The sequence below is a fragment of the Apis cerana genome, linkage group LG3 (assembly GCF_029169275.1).
Source record: "Apis cerana isolate GH-2021 linkage group LG3, AcerK_1.0, whole genome shotgun sequence".
Lineage (NCBI taxonomy): Eukaryota > Metazoa > Arthropoda > Insecta > Hymenoptera > Apidae > Apis > Apis cerana.
Window position 1 is genome coordinate 520,394 of NC_083854.1, and position 23,804 is coordinate 544,197.

The 23,804-nt window shown below is 19.0% G+C and overlaps 4 protein-coding genes across 13 annotated transcripts in view; 2 read left to right on the top strand and 2 right to left on the bottom strand.

Moving 5' to 3' along the window:
* Nucleotides 1–3,167, bottom strand: part of LOC108004067 (afadin) — a 48,495-nt gene extending 45,328 nt beyond the window's left edge. Inside the window, exon 1 of the mRNA XM_062073251.1 lies at nucleotides 2,696–3,167. Coding sequence (XP_061929235.1) covers nucleotides 2,696–2,727 — 32 coding nt within the window. The 5' untranslated portion in view covers nucleotides 2,728–3,167. The remainder of the gene's footprint in view (nucleotides 1–2,695) is intronic.
* Nucleotides 3,168–3,482: 315 nt separating this feature from the next.
* On the top strand, nucleotides 3,483–8,038 carry LOC108004091 (myb-like protein D). The gene is made up of 4 exons (XM_017066753.3): nucleotides 3,483–3,697; nucleotides 3,801–3,878; nucleotides 3,952–4,145; nucleotides 4,210–8,038. Exons 2-4 carry the CDS (start codon nucleotides 3,816–3,818, stop codon nucleotides 6,632–6,634), a joined length of 2,682 nt encoding a protein of 893 aa, XP_016922242.1. The 5' UTR covers nucleotides 3,483–3,697; nucleotides 3,801–3,815; the 3' UTR covers nucleotides 6,635–8,038.
* Nucleotides 6,802–11,413, top strand: LOC108004104 (novel acetylcholine receptor chaperone). The gene is made up of 4 exons (XM_017066772.3): nucleotides 6,802–8,038; nucleotides 9,125–9,263; nucleotides 9,326–9,432; nucleotides 9,513–11,413. The coding sequence occupies exons 1-4, from the start codon at nucleotides 7,928–7,930 to the stop codon at nucleotides 9,624–9,626; spliced, it is 471 nt and encodes a 156-aa protein (XP_016922261.1). The 5' UTR covers nucleotides 6,802–7,927; the 3' UTR covers nucleotides 9,627–11,413.
* On the bottom strand, nucleotides 10,517–23,757 carry LOC108004103 (vacuolar protein sorting-associated protein VTA1 homolog). 10 transcript variants are annotated; one of them, XM_062073262.1, is made up of 7 exons: nucleotides 23,677–23,757; nucleotides 23,384–23,576; nucleotides 16,212–16,311; nucleotides 15,500–15,706; nucleotides 14,988–15,419; nucleotides 11,440–11,604; nucleotides 10,517–11,359 (listed from the first exon to the last, which is right to left on the bottom strand). In XM_062073262.1, exons 4-7 carry the CDS (start codon nucleotides 15,606–15,608, stop codon nucleotides 11,208–11,210), a joined length of 858 nt encoding a protein of 285 aa, XP_061929246.1. In that variant the 5' UTR covers nucleotides 15,609–15,706; nucleotides 16,212–16,311; nucleotides 23,384–23,576; nucleotides 23,677–23,757; the 3' UTR covers nucleotides 10,517–11,207. The 10 variants fall into 10 exon arrangements, with proteins under 10 accessions (XP_061929246.1, XP_061929248.1, XP_061929251.1 ...); XM_062073264.1 differs by lacking the exons at nucleotides 23,384–23,576; nucleotides 23,677–23,757 and adding exons at nucleotides 21,100–21,208; nucleotides 22,099–22,363; XM_062073267.1 differs by lacking the exon at nucleotides 23,384–23,576 and having other exon boundaries at nucleotides 23,677–23,756.
* Between the last annotated feature and the right edge of the window lie 47 nt (nucleotides 23,758–23,804).

The window sequence follows — 23,804 nt, forward strand, 5'->3', positions numbered from 1 at the left end:
ATTTTCACTAAAAAAATTTCAGAAATTCAATTATAATAATCTGATTAATGAAATAAGAAATATGAAAATTTTTTTATTTTAATAATACTGATCAAATTTGTTTTGAAGTATATTTCATGATTAGGTTAATTAGACCAAGACACATTTTATTATTAGAAAGCACATACTTTATATAAATCAAAGATTCAAAAAAAAATAATTCCAAATGATTTTGATTCCATTATTATTCAAATTATTATTTTTATTATTATTTTTATTATTATTTAAAGCATTGAATCTATTTGAAGTAAACGTATAAGGCATAAAAAATTACCAAACATTGGCATAATTATTATAATATGAATTATATTAATATTATATTAATAATAAATTATAATGAAAATTCTTTTCTTTTCTATTTTTTTTTCTTATACTTTTAAAGTTTTTATTTATATTTTTATTTATATTCTTTCAAACATGTTATTTATATTGTATCAAATTAGATGTATATCATATACATATATACGTATATTCCATTATTTTTTTAATCTGAAATTGCGATTCTTATTTTTATTATATATACTTTATTTATTATATATATATTAAATCTATCATATTTATATAGTATATTAGTATATTATATGTACATTCATTATATAGAGTATTCATTTGAAAATTTTAATATAAATATCTTGAAAACAACTCATTTACAAGATAAAAAATTAAATATAGAAGCTTCATAGTTTTAAGGAAAAAATATAACTGTATTTATTTTTAATTTATTGGACACTTCTATAATTATTTCTTAAAAAATAAAAAAGTCAATTTTTTTTTAAATTTTATTATTTAGAAAAAACTTATTAAATAAAAATATTTAATATTTTATCGGATTCATAAAAAATATTTAAAAAATTAAAAAAGAAAAAATAAAATAAAAAATTTATTTAACGATTCGTAAAATAAACAAAGGAAAATTATATGATATAAACTTATTTAATTTTTTGATGATTATTACATGATGTGATAAAACTGTTAATAATTTTAATTTTTTATACTGCTTTCTAATTTTATTGCACTTTTTTAATTATATAAAGAATTAAATTATTTAATTATTATATAATTTAATCTTTTTAATACGAATCTCATAAAAATAGGTTGAAATTTTTTTTCTAAGAAAATTTCTATTAAAAAAAAATGACTTCAAAAACTGGTAAAAATGATCATTAATTTTAAAATTATAATCCACAAAAAGATTGCTGCTATAATTTAGCATTTATATATATAATATATATTCTTACACTATTATATCATAATCAAAAATATTAAGATGATTCCATTATTTATCGAAAGATAATATTTAATCATTAATCATTTTACAATATAAAACATTCTTTGATTCTTGGTTTTGGTTCATCATGGATAATTATTATAATAATGCATCTTCATTTACATATCTCATTTTGAAAAACATATTTAATATTATACATGCTTTAATTTTTTAATATATAACAAATTTTTAGTATTAGAGAAAAAATAAAAATTCTTTTGAATGGAAGTTTTAAATAAAAAATAATATCAATTTTCTATTATCAAATAGTTCTTATTGAACTATTTAAAGTAATATTCATTTTAATTATTTTATCTTTGTATTATTTATAATTAAATAATTATGACAATTAATTTTTTTTAAGAAAAAAATGAGAAAAATAATAATATTAGAAATCATAATATATCATAGTAAATCATTTTATTAAATATTCAAAATTATATTATAAATTTTCGAATATTTATTAAATTTTATTTACTAATATATAACTATTCTCTCAAATGAACAAAAATATGGAGTTTATATTCCAATTAAATTGTCAAATATTTAAGACTAATATAAGACTTAATAACAATTTAATTGATGGATATTATTTTAATTATTTGATTATTTTAATAAAATAATAAAAAAAAATTCATTTTTCTAAAGTTATTTTTAAAAAAAATGTCATAATATTATAATTATGTACAAAAAGAAAGATAAAATAAAATTTTAAATAAATGTTATTCAGTTTGATAAGAATTATATAAATTACATAAAATTAATATTATTTCTCTAATAGTCTAAAAAAATCTAATTTTTAATAAATATGTTAAAAAAATTTGTTTAACATTGAGAAATCAACTATCCTTTATCATTTAATAAAGAAAAAATGAAATTTATAGTTTTATTTGTTTCTGAAAAAACAACTTATATTTTATTTGAATCACTCTGTATGTGTATACATTGATCAACATATACTATAGAATAAAAATTCGATTTTAAAGTTAAATTTTAATTTTAATCAACATATGAAATTTTCAAAATTTATTTTCTGTTAGTGTTTTCAATTTGCAAATACTATAATTATATTCAATTATTTAATAAATGTAAATATTTTTAAATATTTTTAAATTTATTTATGTTCTTTAAATTCATTTATATATATATATATATATATATATATGTAATATGTATATATACTTTGCATAGATTGTACATAGTATTGATTTACTATCGTGTTGCTACTATCGTGTTAGATAGAATACATTCAGAGAATTGCTAAGTTATAAAATGTTATGTGCAATAATTTTTTATAATAAATAATAAAAATTGCTATTTAAAATTGTATATATATAATCATGTTTTTATATATAAATTTAGCTTTTATGTAAAAATTTGTTTACTAACTTTATGTTTCTCGAATTATTGTGTATACACATTATTCATTTTAACCTCTTCACTGACCTTTATAATTCTTAATTGAATTTATTATTGTTCTTCATAATCTTCTATATAATCAATTGTAAAAAGATTTTTTTACTGATGTTCTTATTTATAACTTAAACAAATCATCAATTGGCACTAAAGAAAAATTGCAATTAAACAAAATAAAGCACTAATTATAAAAGATTAGATAAATATACACAAATATACACAAAGTGAAATATGTTAAAAAAAATATAATTTTAACGATACATCACTTAATAATTCACTGATAAAAATCGATAAAGAAATAAGAAAGAATAAAAACTGCTCTAAAAATAAATTTATAGTTCTATAGGTAAAACTATAAACACACATACATAAGTTTAATTGCAATCGTAAATTCCAACAGGTGTCGCTTTATCGTGTTCTGTGAAACGATGATAAATCTATAATATTAATACCTTATTTATTCGTTAAGATTATATATATATATATTACATATATTATAAATATATTATATTATATATATATTATATTATAAAAAGATAATATAAAATAATATAATAAAAAATAATATAAAAATATGAAAAAAAAAATTTCTATACAAGAAATAACTTTTAAAAATATTTAAAATGTATTTTACAAAATTATAACTTTATTTTGATTATTACTTAAAAACTGTTATTATTATTTAAAAACTAATAATAATATGAAGTCATATTAGTATTAATAATATTATAATAATTAATATTTATCGAATTTAATTTATATAATCAAATTTTATTAGAAAAAATATAGTTGAACGTAATAACGGTTATTTTATTGGTTCGATTATATATTTCATTGGTTCGGTTCATTTTCATTTGTGTTTCAAAATTATTGTAATTTTAATAAAATATAAGTATTTATTAAATTGATATTAGTTACTATTTGCTAATATATTTCATGATGGTCAATAAATATAAAGATGATATGTGTCCTTGAGTAAGTATTATATTAAATATATATGACATATTCGTGATTGGTAAAATGGAAAAATCATATCAATAGTAAAATATGTATGTTCATAATTATAATTTTATTATAGAAATTAATAAAAAGCATGGAGGATGACATTGATATTTATGAAGACTTACCAAATTTTACGACAGAGTTCAATGAAAACGTAAGTGTTATAAAATATAATACTATTTATGATTAGGTTAAGTACACATACATAATTTGTTTAAAAATTTCAGTTTGTGACAAATAATGAAGAAAATATTGTAGAAGAACGTCTAAAATTAAAAAAACAAATTACAGAACTAAAAACAAGATTGGAAAATTTTCAAAAGATTAATGAAAATTTAGAAATTAATTTATTTTCATTATTGAAAACTGCAAAAGCAGAAATTGCACGAAAAGATAAAATGATAGACCAGTTAAGAAAAAAGTAAGTAAATAGAAATATTGATAATTTTAAAAATATTTATTTAATTCTGATATATTTATTACAGATTAGATGATACAACATTCAAAAGAGACAAATATCCTAAAACTAATGATTGTATCATTCATAAATCTACTTTTCGAGAAACCATTGTAAATACGCATCATAAATCAACTGATATTTATTTTCCTCCGATCGAAAAAGATATTGAAACATTGGTAACAGGTTATTCATGTAATCAAACCAAAAATCAACACAATAAATCTGCCTTAATTCCTATCACTGTTTTTGGTGAGCGATTAGTTAAAAGAATGACAGATGAACAGAATTTAGAAAAAAAAGACAAGCAATCAAATAAATTAAATAATAGTAATAATGATATACTACATAAAAGTAACAAAAGCTATATAGTTAAAAATAACAAAGAAAATGGTTTTTTAAGTGATACTAATTCTTATATTACAAAAGAAACTGAATCTTCAATTGTTCAAGATAAAAAAGTTGAACATAGGATAAAATCTTCAACAACATCAAGAAATACGATAAAAAATACTGATTTAAATGATAAAAATGATAGCTCTAGACTTTTACAAAAAACAATACACATGCGAAAAAGAATAAATGAAGAAATAAACAAAGATATTCCTATAAAACGAATAAAATCTACTAAAGAAAAATATTGTTTTGAAACAATGAGAAAAAATGGAAAAAAAGAAACAAATAATATAGTTTCTGAATCTAAGGAAAAATCTACATTTCCTCTATATAATTTTGAATCTTCCACTCATTTTAATGAAAAGCAACATAATGTAAAAAATGTTACTGTAGGATGTACTCATAATTCAAGAATAGAATTGAAAAAACATGAAAATTTGATTGATAATATAAATAAAGATAATGAAAGAAAAAATAAAAAAAGAAATGAAAAAAAAAATGCTAATGAACATTCTACAAGACAGCATATAAAATCTACTCAAAATTCAACATTTACTTTAGATGAGAAAAATATAGGTTATCATTGTATTGAAGTTTTTGAAAAAGATAATTATCGATCTAGTCATAGTGAACATCATCATAGAGATAGACAAAGAGGATATCATCATATTGATAACCATCGATCGCGTGTAAAATCAACAGCATATATAAAATCGAGTCGAGTAAATCGAGAAGAGAAATTTAATAAAAATCAATATAATAATATAAAATATCGAAGTAAAAATATTGAAAACATAGAAAATATTGAAAAATTTATTTCTGATTCTTCTTTATCTTGTAATAAAATATCTACATCAAATGCTATTCATGCATTAAATGATTCACAATCAAATTCAACAGAAAAAAAAGAGAGTATTAATATTTTAAATGATTTTCGTAATTATAAAGAAGATTTAGAAACATATCATTTATCAGTCCCAAATATTAATGAAATTCTTTTGTTTGACAAAAATCAAACAAATAAAGAACTTTTAATATCTAATGAAAAGTTACCAAATACATCTATCTTACATATTTCTGAAAATAATTTTATTAAAAATAAAAATATTGAAACACAAATAAAAAAAATGATACCTTCAAAAGATATAAAAAATATATTGGAAGACAATAAAGATATTGAGTTAAATTTTATTAAATTAACGGAAAATAATTGTCTTTCTAATAATATAAAACAACAGACATTGAATCAAATGGAAATGATAGATCATTCATTAAAAAATACTGTAAAAGATAATATTCTTCAAAATTCTTGTACTCACTCTACCATTCTTTTTAAATCACCCAAAGAAATAATTGAAATACAAACAGAAAAAATATCTTCAAAAGATATAAAAAATTTATTACAAAATAATAAATCAATTGAGTTAAATTCTACAAAATTGCAAGATAATTATTTCTCTGATAATTCAAAGAAACAGACATTAAATCAGAAAACAATAGATTATTCATTGGAAAATACTGTAAAAAACAATATTTTTCAAAATTTTTGTTCTCATTCTACTGTTGTTCTTAAACCATCTAAAGAAGCAGATGAGGAAAAAAATAATCATATTAGTATAACTACTATTAATGGCATTAAGAATGATATTAGAAATAATCACAACAATTATTGCAATGATTATAATAAATACAAAACTAATCAAAACAATCCTGAAAATGTTAAAACGACAATGAAAACAGAATATGAAAATACAATAGATGTCATAACAGAAGTAACACAAGAAAAAGAATGTGTTAAATATATAGCAAAAACGGAAGAAGTAGAGTTAAAAGAATTTAGAAAACCATTACAAAAAATTGTAAACAATAATAAAAACACAAAACTTACATCAATGAATATTCATGGGAAAATAATTGTGTTTGCACGACGCAAAAAACCTGTATGTTTGGCAAACAGCAATGCAAACATGACTGTTCTCATAAACAATAAATATAATATAAATGTCGATTTGCCAAGTACAGAAATTAAACAACATAAACAAGCAAATATGACATGACTAATACAAATTGATTGATTATAAAATGGACAGAAATTATAATAATAGAATAATAATAATAATAATAGTTAATAATAATAATAATAATAATAATAATAATAATAATAAAAAATTATGTCAATATAATATACTAAATAATAATAATAATAATACTACTACTACTGCTACTGCTACTGCTACTGCTACTGCTACTGCTACTGCTACTGCTACTGCTACTGCTACTGCTACTACTACAACTACTACTACTGCTACTATTACTGCTAATAATAATAATAATAAATATTGCATTTGCAAAGCATCAATACGTAAAATTTATATAATGATGCAACTTAATGATATTATATTTCTAATATTATTACAGAAAACTGTATATAAACTTTTATATGTAATAAAATAATATAATATAGATAAAATAACATAAACAACATAATATATACAATAAATTTTTAGGTTGTTTTTAAATGAATATTTTATATTTTCACTATATCTTACAATGAATCAATATTTTTGAACAGTGTTATTAAAAATATAGCCAAATAGTTCTACAGTTTTCAATTTTTTTAAATTTCTTAATTTGCATATTATAAATTTATTAAATTTATGGAATTAATTATTTTTAAAACTGTATCATATAAAAAATTGATTGAACATTTTATACTTTATTATTATATTTCATTTAATGGAAAAATGCAAATCATTTAATTATTTTAATTTATCTCATTATATTGTTCGTATGTAACTAGAAACAGTATAAATAATAAATATTGAAAATTGCATGAAAAATGTTAGTTAAAATTATAGTAAAGCCGATGATTATACGACGTATCTTTAGAAAGCTCATTATAATTACGTTATAAGGGAAAAGCTAGTACAACGCAGTGGAACACGATATGACACGATCCGACATACAGAATACTAATATTGTACATGTTATGCGCTGTCGCAGTCGAAATAAGCCGAGTAAAACCGAAAGAGAAAGAAAAGAAGTATGAGCATTACTATATCGTGTACGATAGTACCCAATTAGTACTAAGTACGATTTCAATAATTGTTCAAAACATTTAAAAAAATATATTTCTAATATAAATATCATATAAATATTTATCATAAATATGTATAATTAAGAAATAAAAAAAAAAAGAAAAAAGAAAACAAAAAAGATAGTTTATTTGAGATTGTACGAGTCGTACATAACGAATTCACGACTACGAGTCATTCATCTAGTCTAGTTTCCGAATCGATTTCTCTACGTTTAATACGTTCGTGTTGTTAACAATCTTCAACTGTCGAATTATGGGCTCAGTCGTTTTAAAATCTCTCTCAGTTCTTCTTGGGATATTCTTCGTTTTCGTTGGTACTATGAAATTGACTTCTCATATTAGTAAGGATCTGCACAAGGATTTGGTGAGCATTTGCTCTATAATTATGTAACATAATTATATCCTTTTAATTTTACAATTTATATTTTTATTTTCATCTAATAAAAATTTTTATTTTGTTTTTAAATTATTTTCTTTTGCTATATCTATCTTCAGTGATCATAAAACATTTTTATTTTTACTTTTTTCTTTGTAATGTGCGTTAGCTTTGTATATAATACATATCATGTATTAACTATACATTATTATGTCAATCTGTCAGTTTTAATAATCGATCTTTTTGATTTCTTTAACCATATTTGTTCATTATTTTTTTTGTAGGAGCAATGATTTTTTTCAATAAAAAATATTTTTCTCTTTAGAGAAATTCCAAAAAAACTGTTTTTGTTTTTACAATCTTTGTTTACCAAATAAAAAAAATGTATGTCGATATATATTACACACGTGTTTGTATGCATAATTTTTTTTGTATAAGTTATAAGTATTTTTTATTTTTTTTATTATTATCTTGAAAATAATTTTAAAAAATTTTAAAAATATATAATAAAAAATATAAAAAGAAATTAAAAACTTAATAAAAAATGAATAAAAATAACAATTTATAGATATTATCTATATTTTTAAATACAGTATTTGAAAATATATAAATAAATAAAATTTATGATAATTTTTAAGATTGAAAAATAAAATTTTAGATTTTATTAAAACAATCAAATTATTGTTATTAATTTTTGTTTTCTCAAGATTTTTCTAAAAATAAAGTTTTTATTTAACATAAAAAAGAGTTAAATTGATTTCATGATTTAAATTTTTTCTAAATTTAAAGAAAGTTTAACTTCTTCATTTCGATAGATCTCGTCAGAAGATTATTTTCGGTTCTTGCTGTTACTTAATGTTCAAAGTTATAGTAAACTATCAACTAACCAATTGGTGAAGCGCCAAAAATATTGCAAGTGCCAACTTATAATATTTATCAAATTAAAATTGTCACAATTTTCTTTATATAAATATTTTATATATATATATGTTTATCTCAAGATTTATCTCAAGATCCGCATCTCTTCACATTTCATCAAATATTTATTAGCGAATTATATTATTATATTTCCAGAGAAAAGAATATGTGAAATACGCAAAAGTATTTCCACTATCTGGTACACTGGATTTTAAAGTACCAAGTAAATGGTATAGAAGAGTTGTTGGATCATTGGAAATTATTTGCGGACTCGCAATGGCCATAATTCCAAGCCGTAAGAAAGTTAAGTTAGAATAAATTTTTTTTTAAAAACATTATTTTATTTGTTTTTTCTAGATAAAATAAAAAATGCATCAAATACAGTATTATTATTATTAATGTTAATGGCTGTATATTCACATTATATGGTAAATGATAAATTTGAAAGGATTGCACCAGCATTGGTAAGATTAAATTAAAATTTATATAAAGAGATATATATTAAACAAAAAAAATTTCTCTAAATAGATTTACTTCTTTTTAGGTGTTCTTTTTTATGCTAACAGGCCGATTAGTAATAGATTGGCAACTTAGACGAGAAGATACACAACCAGTAACAGCAAATGGTGTAGATGATAAAACCAAGAAACAAGATTGAATTTGGAATTCTTACATATTCATGAGATTAAAACTTCATTTGGTTATCATATTAATTATCACTTGCAACGTATCATGTAGGTAATAGTTCGTTAAAAGAATTCTTATTATGCACAACAAATAAGTTACTCATTTGATTTTTGATTCTTTATTTATGATAATCATGTAAAATATGCTCTATTAAACTTATATGTTAATTTTATTGAAGATTATTCAAGATTTATATTAAATTGCTTTTTCAACAATAGCATTTAAATTTGAATTTAAAGAAAATAGAAATCTTGAAAATTTCAAAAAATATAAATATTTATCATTACTACAATATAATTTAATCAAACATAAAGTATTAGCTCAAACACAAGGTATTAACTGCCATTTGAATTAATGTGTTCTTCTTGATATCATATTGAGATTAAATGTTTTTATGCGTAAACATTGCATTATAACGCACACGCGTGCTTTCTTCGTATTTATATTTTTACTTAATTATTTTTTTTATTTTTAAAGAAGAAAACACGCGTTTTTAAAATTCGAATAAAAATGTACAAATTTAAAATTCGTATAAAATATATAAATATGTTATTGTAGTTGAAACAAAAATTATAAAAAAGACTAGTTTGTTTTTAGTTTAAAGTTCAAAACATTTTATTAATATAATGGAATATACTATAATGAACTAATTGATTTTAGAATCTTGTTATAGCATATTTTGAATTGTAAATACCTATTTATTTAAAACTATTCCAAAATTACTATTCAATATAATGATTTAAATAAAAAAGTTTAATACAAGATAAAAAACATAAGTACAAATATAAATATAAATTGTATTTTCCTACGTTTGTTATAGTACATTCTATTATATTATAGGAAAAAAATGTTATTATTGTATAACGTTAATTAATTGTATATTTATTTTTCAAATGTTAAATTTATAATCAATGGAATAAATTAAATAATATATCTATAAAGTAAAGCAAAAATAAAAATAGCGAAAAAATAAGTGTAAAGTTAACATATATATGTATAATGATATATTTGTTGTAAAATATTAAGGTTGACTACATAAGAGAACATTTTAAAATTGCGCTATTTAATAATTGCGCGCGCACACAAAACTAATTTACACGTTCGAATAAAAAAAGAAAAATTAATTATAATTTTCAATTTTTTTGAAATTTATATTTTTAACTATTTTTTTTATTTGAAAACAATCAGAATTACTAATTAACTTATTTATATATTAATTAACTTATTAATACATGACATATGATTTATTTTGCACTATTAAAATTTTTGATATATAATTGTGAACTTTCACATTAATCATTATAATAATAGATTTAAATATTAACGCCGATTTTATACATCTACAAATTTAATATATATTTCAAAAATACTTTTAATTCAGCATAAATGTAATAATGTAAACAGTTAAAATAAATAATTTATCATTTTTATCATTTTTACTTATGTATCAATTAAATCATTATTATTCACAAACAATAAAAATTAATTTACTAATTAACTGTTATTATTAAGTGAAATAACAATATTTTGATTTTGATTATTTTGATTTTGATTATGTGAGTTCTTCACCAGTAGTTAAAAGATGTAAAGCTTTTTGAAGATTTAACACAGCTGTAGGCACATCATCATAATTTAAAGCACTTCCCGACCATTTAATAAATTTTTGTGCCTTATTTATTTGTTCCACTGATAATTCGATTCCACCTATAATGTATATATAATTTATGCAAACAAATAATGATTATAACAAATAATGAATATTTGAATTATTTTTTCTACTATACCTTCTATTTTCGTAACTACATTACAATCTTTATTTTCAGAAGACCATTCTTCTATATTTTCTTCATTAGTCTTATCATATACTGTATCAGATAGATTAGTATTACCAATAACAACTAAATCTTCTGTATTTAAAGTATCTTCTTCTTTTGCTTCTGTTGTAGAATCTATTTTAAGCAAATTTAAATAAAATAAAATTTTATTCTTATAATACATAAAACAATTATAATTTTTATCATATAGTAGACACAGCTATATTTTTAAAATTATTAAAGATAGAAAAAATAATAGATGATGAAATTATTCTATAAAAAATTTTTTATATAATATTAAACATTATTTAATTTATTAATTATATTATTATAATATTTTTAAAATAATCAAAGAATTGATTTATGCAAAAAAAATCAAATGATTTCGCTTTAAAAAATTTTTTTTTAAACTTTTAATTAATTTCAAATTTAAAAAGTTATAATTTTTAAATTCATTAAATGCAAAAATATATAAAAATGATATAAAAATAAAAAATATTTTTTTATTTCGAATGATTTTTTTTTTATCTTGATTATTATAGTGAGATAGATAAAATATTTATTTTAAAATTAATTTACAAATATCACTTTAATAATTTTTTTAATAATTTAAAGAAATATTTATTATCATATATATTATATAAATATTATTATATTATGTAAATTATTATTAAGTTTAAAGGAAATATTTTAAATTATTATATATTATTATATATTATATATTTTAATAAAATATTATAGAATTAATTTGGTAAAGATGAAAATAATATATTTCTTTTTTTTACATATTCAGAAAGATATCATTGAACCTAATAACATTTTACTAATTAAAGATAATTAAAAATATTTGTCTAATCTATTATGAATTCACACTTATTATAAAAACAAAGTTGATTCATTTATATTAATATTTAAAAATTCTAATAATACAATTCAAATTATTTTATAAAGAAATCTTTAAAATAGAATACTTAAAATAAAAACACAAAACAAAACACTTTTTTGATATCTTTCAATACTTATATGAAGCATCTCTGCATTATATATTTTAATAATAATTTAATACTTTCTAGGTAGTAGATATCATTCTATTTTTGCACATATAATAGATAATTGTATGTGAATCAATTTTATTTTATGAATGTGAATATTGAATTACTTGAAAGAGGTTAATTTTGTAAATAAAAAATTAATTAATATATAACAAATAATATATAATATAATAAATTTTTATAAAAATAAAAAATTTATTGTACTCAAGATTATGATAATAATTTTCTCTTTATAAAATATTAAGTATAGATAATAAAAAAAAATATTTTAAATATTATTATATATAGATATAATATTATAATTTTTTATCTTTACGAAATTTACCCTTCTAATATTTTATAATCTAAAACAAATCTGACCACATTCTTTTCCTCTGCGTCATACGATTTTATTTAATCAATTATCCTCTACTGCTTTTTCTTGTATTCCACAATTTCCGCTCTTAATTAATTGATTCTCCTATCATGAACATTACATGCATAATTTGTGAAACAAAACATATAAAATATAATTAAAATATTATATAGTATCTGCTAATGATAAAGTTTATGTGATTCTCTTATGATTCTTTTGAATAAGAAAAGAAACAAGGGCACAAGTCATAATTAGCTTATGAATTATCAATTGTACAGATTTAAAATATTATAATTATTTATAAAAAAAACGTTGTTCTCTGACTTTAATGACTTTAAAATATGTTATCAAGCTCAACATTCTGAACAACTTTTTTTTATATGTATTATGTTATTGCTTAGTTTTCAAAATATTCACAAAAAAGAACTATCAGTAGATCTATAATAAAATCTATCTATAATTGTAGTAACATATGCCTTAGTATTGGTTACTATTATAATAAATTAGTAGCTAAATATAATAAATTAATCTCAAATCTTCAAATCTCATTTTTTATTTATAATATTTATAAATGAGGATTGATAGATTCCTTGGATGAAAACTCAGTGTACATTGTATATAACAAATCTATATTAGATTCAAATTTGAGCTAGCATCATCAAATCAAATCAAATCTAATCTAATTTAAATTAATTTAAATTAATCTTAATTTTAAATAAATATATCATAAACATTAAAAATATTATATAGTATTATATAGTATTATATTATATAGTATTTTTATTTATAATTAAAAAATAATATATATAATATGTAAAAAAAATTTGTTCAAAATTATGTCCATATTTCGAAGTCGGATGAAATTCTCTTTAATAAAGAAAAGCCTTTCATAAATAATTAGCAATATTATAATATTAATATGTGCAGTGATTGATTTTGTGAAAAAATAGCTTGTAATATTTTATCTGTCTTGTCCATTATATAATATATAATTTATTATTATATAAAATGGATTTAACAAATTTTTGTACATCATATAATATGTTAAAATATTTTCATGAGAATTTAGAGAATTTAAAGAGACGTTCAAAAACTAAAATAAACATAATATAATATATAAAAATATTGTTTGAGATTTATTTATTAATTTATAGATGAAGTGAGACAGAAATAGAGGTCACTTTGTTTTTTTATATCATATTCTTTTTTCATTTAATGAGCTTTAAATAAGCTAATATTTTTGTACAGCAATTTTTATATTTATTTTAGTCTCTAGAATCAATTTTCTAAAAATATTTCATGAATATATTAATTTTTGCAAAAAAGCATAATAATACAATATAGCTCCAGTTGCATGATATATATATATATGTATATATATATATATATATATATATATATATATATATATATATATATTGCTAATATATTATTTCTTCTAATTAGTCAAGAATTCTCACTTTAAAAACTTTTAATCGTCATTCATTATTTCTTAAAAAATTATTCATTTTATTATTTGTGATAAATATAAAAAAGCAATTTTATATTTACAAAAAACAAGATTATCATCATAACATTATATATATATATATAAGGATTTATATATATACAATAACATTCACAAGTATAGAATATAAGAGATGAATATGAAATAATATAAACATTAGAAAGAAGTATTCAAATATAAATATAAAATAATAGTATCGTATTCACTTATATTTATATATATATATATATATATATATATATATATATATAAACAGTGTTTTTATATTGTTTTACATTTTGCTAGTAAAAATTTAATCTAACTTACTATTAATTTTATATGGAAAAACAAAAAATCCAATCAAAAATAACTTTTTAAGAAATAATAAGGCAGATAAAATTCCTCTAAAATTTAGAAGATACTATCTTTAACAACATATATCAATGTTAGAATTGATTTTTAATTAATTTTATCAATATTCTTTTTTTTAATTTATAATTAAATAAAATTATATATATAATTAAATATAATTAAATAAATATAATTATAATTAAATATATATATATTTAATTAAGTTTATTAATATTTTTAAGTAATATTTAACATTAAGTTTAATTTTCATTACCTTCCATGTTTTTATTAAAATTTGTTTTTTCATTATTCTCTTGTAAGGGTCCTGGTAGAGGCATTTCATTATTTTTTAAACAATTATGAATATATGCTGCTTTCCATTTAGCATATTTTCTATTTTGTATAGCTTCTTCACTCAATTCTCCAAACACAGTTAATACATCATAAAGTAATCCAGCTGTAAAAAAACTATGTACTACATTCTTTCCAAAATTAGCTGCTCTATCATTTTTATCTGCACAGAGAAAAAGTTTCAATGCCCAATTTTCTAAATGTGCCTGAGCAGCTATATCATTTGTAATAGCTTCATTATCATATAATTCTTTTTTAGTTGTTTCTAACCAATCCATTAATTTCATTAAAAAGTTTGTTTCCTTTGGTGATTTGGTTGATAATTTTAATCCTGTTTGAAGAGCATATAATCGACCTATATTAAAAATTAATAATTTTAAAAACTTAACTGTAATAATTTTTCTTTTTATAATAACATAAAAAGCAAATTCATACACCAATAACTAATAACAGGATCTCGTTGATCATGCATTGATGCTATTTTTAGATAATGTTGTATACTTTTTAAAGATAATGGTATTTCTGGTAAATCTAGGTTAACCATGTTGAATAATAGATTTAATTAAATTGTTTTTTTACTTTTTTCTTGTTTTACTCTTTGTTTTTTATTTCACAATCTCTCCTATAAGAATTTCATCTTTTCTGTAAAATATTTATAATTTATGACAAATTAAAATTATCTTTACTACCCGTTTTATAATTCAAGAAAAAGAAAATGTTAGTGAATCAATACAATGTTCATAATAATTATATACAAGTTCATTTAATAAAATTCTTGCAAAATGCTTTTGAGAATTATCTTTCATTGATAAACATTGTTGCAATGATTGTCTAAGTAATTGATCTAATTGATACTCTTAGCATAGAAAAATATTCTTGATAAAAATAACAAATTAAAATAATTGTAATTTAATTGAATTTGATACATGTTTGTAATCGTTTATGTACAAAATCAATTATTAATATAATAATAATTTTTAATTAATTTGAAATTAATTCCATAATTCTATAAAAATATTAATAAATAATAATTTTTCACAAATTATATTATAAAATTTATTGCATTTAGAAGTTCGAAAAATATTCGTAATTGATACGAATTATAATAGCATGAAAGAATACAAATTGATATTAAATATACTTTTACCAATATATTAAATTGTCAACTTATCGTATCTTTATTATCTCTATTAAAAGAAATTCTTGATTCTGAATAAATCAGAAGTTCTTCAACTAGTTGAATACCACTGAAAAAAAAATAAATATATCATTAAAATCATAAAGACATGCACATAAATTACGTACATAGTATATATAAATATATATATAATATAATTTATTTTAAATATATAAATTATAATGTTGGCAATAATTTTTGTTATAAATGTTAGTGAATTATTATGTGTGTAGGGAATTTCATTATGAATTATTTCACAGTTTAGAGAGAGATAAATTGAATCGTTTATTTCGCTAATTTTCACAAAAATTGTTTTCATAATTTGACTACATTAATTTCTAAAATCAATTATACTATATAATATCTCTATAAATATTCTTGAAAAATATAGGAACATGGTTTAACTGGAAATTCTTGAAATAATTTTAAGCAACTTTTTTCTTTGCAAAAATTTTTAATAAAAAAAAAAATAAAATTAAATTGAAATTAAAAATTAAAAATTAAAAATTGTCATTTGTAATTGCTTTATTTTTTGAAATTAAATGATGAGTAACAGAATTAAATTTACCTAGTATATATTGTATTAAATTATATTTATATTTTTAATATTTTTTCAATTTTTATTTCATTGTTTTTTAAATACAATTTTTTTATTGTGATAATTAAAAACGATCATTTTTTTTAATTATATAAAATAAATTTAATAACAGATAAAGTAAAAGTTCAAAAAATTTATACACAATAAGATTGATTGCCATTTTTAAAAAATAATATTTATTATTAGTATTTTACATGCATATTAACATTTATATAATCTAAGATTCGATATAATTTATTAATTAAACAATAAAAATTTTTAATATTCAACTATTATCGTTTACATATTTCAATAGTAAATTCGGTATCATAAATTTGCCAATCTTTCCAAAAGTCATGACATAATTCTTTTATTTTCATAATTGATATATTTTTAATATTTATTTTCATACATTGAATATCATTAATATTTATTTACAATTTTTTTGAAAATTTTTTTAATTAATTAATCATAATTTAAATTTATAATTTTTTTTAAATCAATTATTATTTTTTATTAATTATTTATTTATTTATCAATTTTTTAATTTTATTTTATATATATATTTTTAAATAATTTAACATGAAAAATTGGAACAAATTACTTGCAGAGAATTTATTTTATTAAAAGATTTTAATATATTAATAATATAAAATATATAACAAAATTATATAAATAACAAAATATAAAACAAAATTTACTAATAATGTAATGTTATATCGAAAAAATTAAGAAAAAAGTTTTATAAGTTTTTAGTATTTTTAAATAAAATTTTTGATTTACGTTTATTATTCATCATAGGATGAATTATTGGCTAATAATTTAAAAGTTTATAATAATTATTTTAGATATATAATTTAATTTTAAATATTTACAAGATTTAAAACTAATTAAAAAGTTTATGCACATAAATATTTAAAAAATATTTACTACATTAGTTAGTTGATTATGACATTGCTGACTATACTGTATATCACAAAGCAGTTAAACAAAAAAAATTTTTTAGAATTATCAAAAAAATATTATTATTTTTATTCATTTTAATTATTAATTTTTCGATGAAACAGGCATAAGAATATATGAATCAAATTTGCAATAGTAATGACGAACACTATTAACTAAATTAAACTATTAATTAATTTCTATTTAATTACAACATATATATCTGAATTTTCATTTTACTGATTATATTATATTCAATTCAAATATTCGACAATGTTGATAAAACTTAATTTTTAAATATATTATATATTATCATTTTAATTCTCAATAATATTGTTAGATGTTGTTACTAAAATTTAAAGCATTTTATTTTGTATTTTATATTTTTCATAGTCAAACTAATTATAAATGATAAGTACAATTATGGGAAATCAATTATATTAAGTTATATTATGGTTATATTACAGTTATATTAGGAATATAGAATTCATATAGTGTATGTTTTTTATTAATATGTCGAAAAAAAACTAATAAATATAAAATAAAAGTTTCAGATTTAGAATTTATTTTCCTCTTTCTTTCTTTCTTTCTAAATTTCTTATAAATTAAAAGTTTCTCAGAAGTATATCTACTTGCTACAAAAAATTATAAAAGTATTAATTAAATTTAAATCTTTAAATATATATACGAAATTATTGAATTGATTAAGATAGATTTTGGTAATTATCTAAAACAAAAACTCCTCGTAATTTTTGGTCATGTTATAGGATAAGATTTTGAATTTTTTTCTTATATATATAATTATCTTTTAATTTTCGAAATATTTACAAAAATTATTATGTCAAAGAATTTTTTTTATAGATTTGTTGCTATATGTACGTAAATATGCAATTACTATCTATTTTTAAATATATTATGGATAGTATGTTAAATATATGATTAATATATAAATAAATACCAAATATAATATTAATATTCAATAGTCATTATTATTTCAGTTATCAGATCATTTTATATTTTTTGCATTCCAAATGAATCCAAAGGATCTATCATAGAATATCTAAGTTGAGATTGGATTTGAGACATTTTATTGTTCATATTTTATTGACATATTATGTTTATTATAATCCATAAGAAAATAAATATATTATATTTAAAATTATAAAATATATTATAAAATAAATATATTATTTTTGATTTACATTTTGATTAATTTATATTTTAGTTATTTACTACCGTTATATGTTTACATTAATAAAAAATAAGCGACATAGACGTAGACGTATATGTATAAAAAAAATTCTATGAAATATAATAACAATTTTTTTTTCAAATTTCTTAAAAATTAAACAGTAGTTACATCCATAGAAAAAAATTATTCAAAATCTTATCCAAAAAATAAAAATATCCAAAAAATATTAATTTCTGTATTATTATATATGTTTATATTAATAAAAGAATAATTATATGCTTATGATTATATGCTATCACGGACATATATATAAATGAAATTTTATATAGCAATCTTCTTTTTAAAAATAATAAAAAATATATTATATATTTTCCCTTCCTCATTTAATTTTTTATTTTTGTGAAAAGAAAATGAAAGTATTTAAAGAGAAATAATTTTGAAATTAATAAAAATTAATAAAATAAATTAAACTATATAATTATCATTCGAGAATTTAGTTTATATAATAATTTTAAAATATAAAACAAAGTTCTATATAAAATAAAATCTATTTTCTATTTCTGTTTTTTTTATATATGCCTATTAATTTAATTAAGAGTCTATTAGTTTAGAGTTAATAGAGTTATGCAACTAAATTTAAAGCATTGTGATCAGTCTTGATTATCATAAAATATGGATTGAACAATGGAATAGAAAAAAAAATACATATAAGTATACTAAGTATTCAAGTATACTAGAATCAAAGTTCCAATCTAGACAAGTCTCAAACCAAATGTATTATCAATATCCTGATTACATAACAATAATCAGATATAACAATGACAATGACATAACAATAACCAAATGTATCATCAATATCCTGATTACATAACAATAATTACTTAAGGGAATGAAATTTAACAAAATAATAATAATAAAAATAAAATAAAATTGGATCCAAGTGTCCCAAGACAAGTTAGATATCAGAACAGAAATCAAACCTACAACAAAAATGGCGACACAAAAAGGAACAATAACAGAAAGATAAATATAATACAATAAACTAGAAAAATCCTAAAAAAAGCCAAATCAAATAAGAACTTGATTATCTAATATATCCAAACTTTTCTTCTATCTAATAAGAAAAAAAAAATTCCACTTAAAGCAAAGCAGCATATTCCAACTTTTCTACAATCAATATCTAAATCTCAGTACTAACAAAATATCAATGGAAAACACTTATAAGTAAAAAAATAAAAAGAATAACAAAGATCTCAGGAAAAGCTTATCAATTTCAAAATACAAAATAAATTCAAAATATTTTCCAAGATTGACTTAAATATTGAATCAAGAATTAAGGAACAAGCTCCACAGAGACAGACAACCAATATAAACAATCCTAAACCACATAAATATAAAATTATTTAGAACATATTGATAACACAAGAATAAGTTGCATTTCTATTAAAAAAATTGATTAGTCAATCATTAATCCTATTAAAGAATTATACAACTATCAAGAAATCAAAAATATTCTGGATATAAAAATATACATATACATTTCAAAAATATTCAAATCAAAAATATTTTTTCTTAAGAAAGTCAAAAGAAGCTGATGAAAATGATATTGCAGAAAACATACAACAATTTAATCTATCAAATATACAAATAAGCAAATACTATTTTAGTAAAGATTATCTCAATATGACTTCATAATATAAGTGATATCAAAAAAAAAAAAAAAAAAAGAAATTTTCAATAAAAAAAAAATGTATGTGAATATATCAATCATGCATCAAGCAGTCAATGCAAGCAGCAACTGCTTTTTATTTCAAATATGTCAAATATACAGAAAATTAATCCTAGGAATTGCAAAATCATACAATCGAATAACAAAATGTTGCAATCAAATGAGTTAATTAACTTCTTATAAAGAATACATCAAAGAAAATTAGAGAAAATCAACACAGAATGGAAATATTGAAATGATTAACACATATAAACAATTATATTAATCTCAATAAATCATATTGCTCAAGCTACAAATACTAAAATACTACGAACATTAAACTCTTAAGAAAACATCTAATTCAAAATAATTCTTAAAAGAACATCTAATTCAAAACAAAAGTCACTAAATTATATCAATTATCCCATATCATATTTACCATATTTGCAGAGAAAACTCGTACTCACAAAGTCACAGATTCCCAAAACTTAAGTTTCATATCAATAATAGAAAGCCTCAAGAGAGGATTGCAACAATTACATATACAACTATATGAGATCAGACAACAAATTGCAACAAAATCAACCAATATCAAAGTTATTACAGATAACTTGGATATACAATGGTGATAAATATAATACAAGGATAAACAACTACCGGACTATAAAATATAATATCATAATAAAATATCATAATAAAATATAATATCAATAAATATGAACTCCATAATATCAATTCAATATAAATATGAGCTATAATTCTTGAACTAATAATTTATCAATTAAAATAATCATTATCACCATTTGAAAAATTCACTAAATAAGATTTTAACTGTACTATTATACTTTTAACTGTACTACTATACAAAACAAATAGAGCAAAAAAAGCAAAAAAAGAGGCATAACAATATTTATCTGAAGACATCTAAAATTTGAAGTCTGTTTTTACATTTTATCTCATAACACAATGACATTTTAGAACATACTATTGTCAACTATTGTCAATTATTATCAAAATTCTATATCAATAATCTATGTCAATAACAACACTAAAATCTACATTATTAATGCTTAATAATGCAAACAATAACAATAATTATAAATTCAATAAAAAACAAGACAATCTCTTCAAAAATTTCAACTTAAGATAAAGCAGATAATATACTGTTTTGGTAATATACTTAATGATATTAATATTACCAAAACATAAAAATTGGGAAGGATTATACAATCAAAAAGAATTTTAATTGGATAACAAATGAAAATGAATTAGGAATTACTTTCATGTTACAATCAGTAGCATGTTATAATTCACAAATCTTAAATAAATAAACTTTTAGAATATTGAACTATAATGATCATATATAATAGAAATAATAATAGAAATTTTAATGCAAGTATTCTAAACATATTTCAGTAACAAATTTGGTTTTACAAACCTAATTAGAAAAAATTAAACAATTAATTTTCATCCCACAATAATCTCATAATTGAAGAAATCAATATATTATATAACCTTATCCAATATATTATATAAACACCTTAATCTAACAAATACAATTCCAATAAGAATCCACATATAACACAATGAAATTTAAATAAAAAAAATTCTAAAATTATATAAACATAAATCTATTATTCTTATGAAACTAAACAGAATAAAAAAAATCCTTAAAAAACAAACTTCTTCATGTCAATAATTTTAAAATATCTTATGAAAAGAAATTAATGGAAAATACAAATATGAAGAAGCTTCAATTAAATAATAGAAAAATTAAAAAATTAAATGATAGAAAAATAATAGAATAAAAGGAATAAATTATAAAGAACAATGTTTTTCATCAACAAGATAAAAAGAAAAAAATCTATATTGATAATAGATCAAAACTCATTTTTACTTCATAAAACCAACTTAATTTTATTAGAATATTTAATTTAATATTTAATTTTCCACATTCTAACAATAAAATTGAAATTAATGACAAAACTTTAGGATCTCAAATTACATAATCTCAACTAATACTCTCAATAATAGTAACTAAAGAATTATTATTAATAATAATTAATTCTTTTTCCAATTTATATAATGCAGCTTCAGTTATGTATAAATAATTTCATAATACAGCTCTCCAGGAATTATTCAGCAAATTAATATTATTTTCAGTTTAAACAAAGTAAAAAAGTAAGTAATAATAAGATCAATTCTCAAGAAACTCTAGCACAGAGATATCTATAAATTCAAACATTTATACTATTAAATCATTTTAATATAATATAATGAAAAGATAATTCCATCTTCTATTACTGATTAAGATGCCAAAAAAAGATCAATACCAAAGATCAATACCAAAAATCAATACAATTATCATGAATTAAAATAATCATGACTACAATGAAACTTTTAAGAATTAACATTCAAGAATTATATCAATTACAAGAAATTTAACAAAGCCTTCTATGATTCAACAAGACAATGCTTATTAGAATAAAATATAAAAATATAATATAAAAAAAAGTGAGAAGAAAAAAGAAATAAAAAAACAAACATACGACAATCATAAATTCGACAAAAAAAATTCGCGTAAACATTTGAAAACTATAAATGTTCAATTCTAATATAAAGTGATATCAAGTTATACAAACAACAAAAAGAATAACAGAATAAATTAATATCATATATTCTAATAATAAATATTATTTTATATTTCATTCATCATCACCAACCAAATTTATTACACATTTCATAAATTTATTATCTTCAATTCACATCTCATTAACATATCAACAGAGTTTTTTTATATATAAGTAGCTTTACTTTTTCTCTCTTAAAACATTAATAGTGTCGACACATGTATTCATCGTATATTCGTTAAGTAAATTTATATTCGTTACATAAATTTCACATACGCCAATGAGACTAGAAGAAATTTTAACAAACTGAATTTACTATTCGGATAATTATAAGAGTTTTTTAGTAATTGTTTCTTTTATATACATACAATTAATGTAATACATACTTTTTTAAATAAATATATTACTAAAAAAAAAAGTTAGATCGTCGTGCTAATATGCAAAGATCGCGAATTTGATCCCTCATGAACTAAAATTTTTTTATCCATAATCCATAATTAATAAAAGATTAGGA

Excerpts from the sequence above, each read along its gene's own strand:
- LOC108004091 (XM_017066753.3), top strand. The coding sequence starts at position 3,816 with ATGGAGGATGACATTGATATTTATGAAGACTTACCAAATTTTACGACA. Across the intron at positions 3,879-3,951 it reads CGACAGAGTTCAATGAAAAC|TTTGTGACAAATAATGAAGA; the intron begins GTAAGTGTTATA and ends TAAAAATTTCAG. Across the intron at positions 4,146-4,209 it reads ATAGACCAGTTAAGAAAAAA|ATTAGATGATACAACATTCA; the intron begins GTAAGTAAATAG and ends TATTTATTACAG.
- LOC108004104 (XM_017066772.3), top strand. The coding sequence starts at position 7,928 with ATGGGCTCAGTCGTTTTAAAATCTCTCTCAGTTCTTCTTGGGATATTC. Across the intron at positions 8,039-9,124 it reads AGGATCTGCACAAGGATTTG|AGAAAAGAATATGTGAAATA; the intron begins GTGAGCATTTGC and ends TTATATTTCCAG. Across the intron at positions 9,433-9,512 it reads AAAGGATTGCACCAGCATTG|GTGTTCTTTTTTATGCTAAC; the intron begins GTAAGATTAAAT and ends ACTTCTTTTTAG.
- LOC108004103 (XM_062073262.1), bottom strand. The coding sequence starts at position 15,608 with ATGGTTAACCTAGATTTACCAGAAATACCATTATCTTTAAAAAGTATA. Across the intron at positions 15,420-15,499 it reads TCCTGTTATTAGTTATTGGT|GTCGATTATATGCTCTTCAA; the intron begins GTATGAATTTGC and ends TTTTTAATATAG. Across the intron at positions 11,360-11,439 it reads TGTAGTTACGAAAATAGAAG|GTGGAATCGAATTATCAGTG; the intron begins GTATAGTAGAAA and ends TATACATTATAG.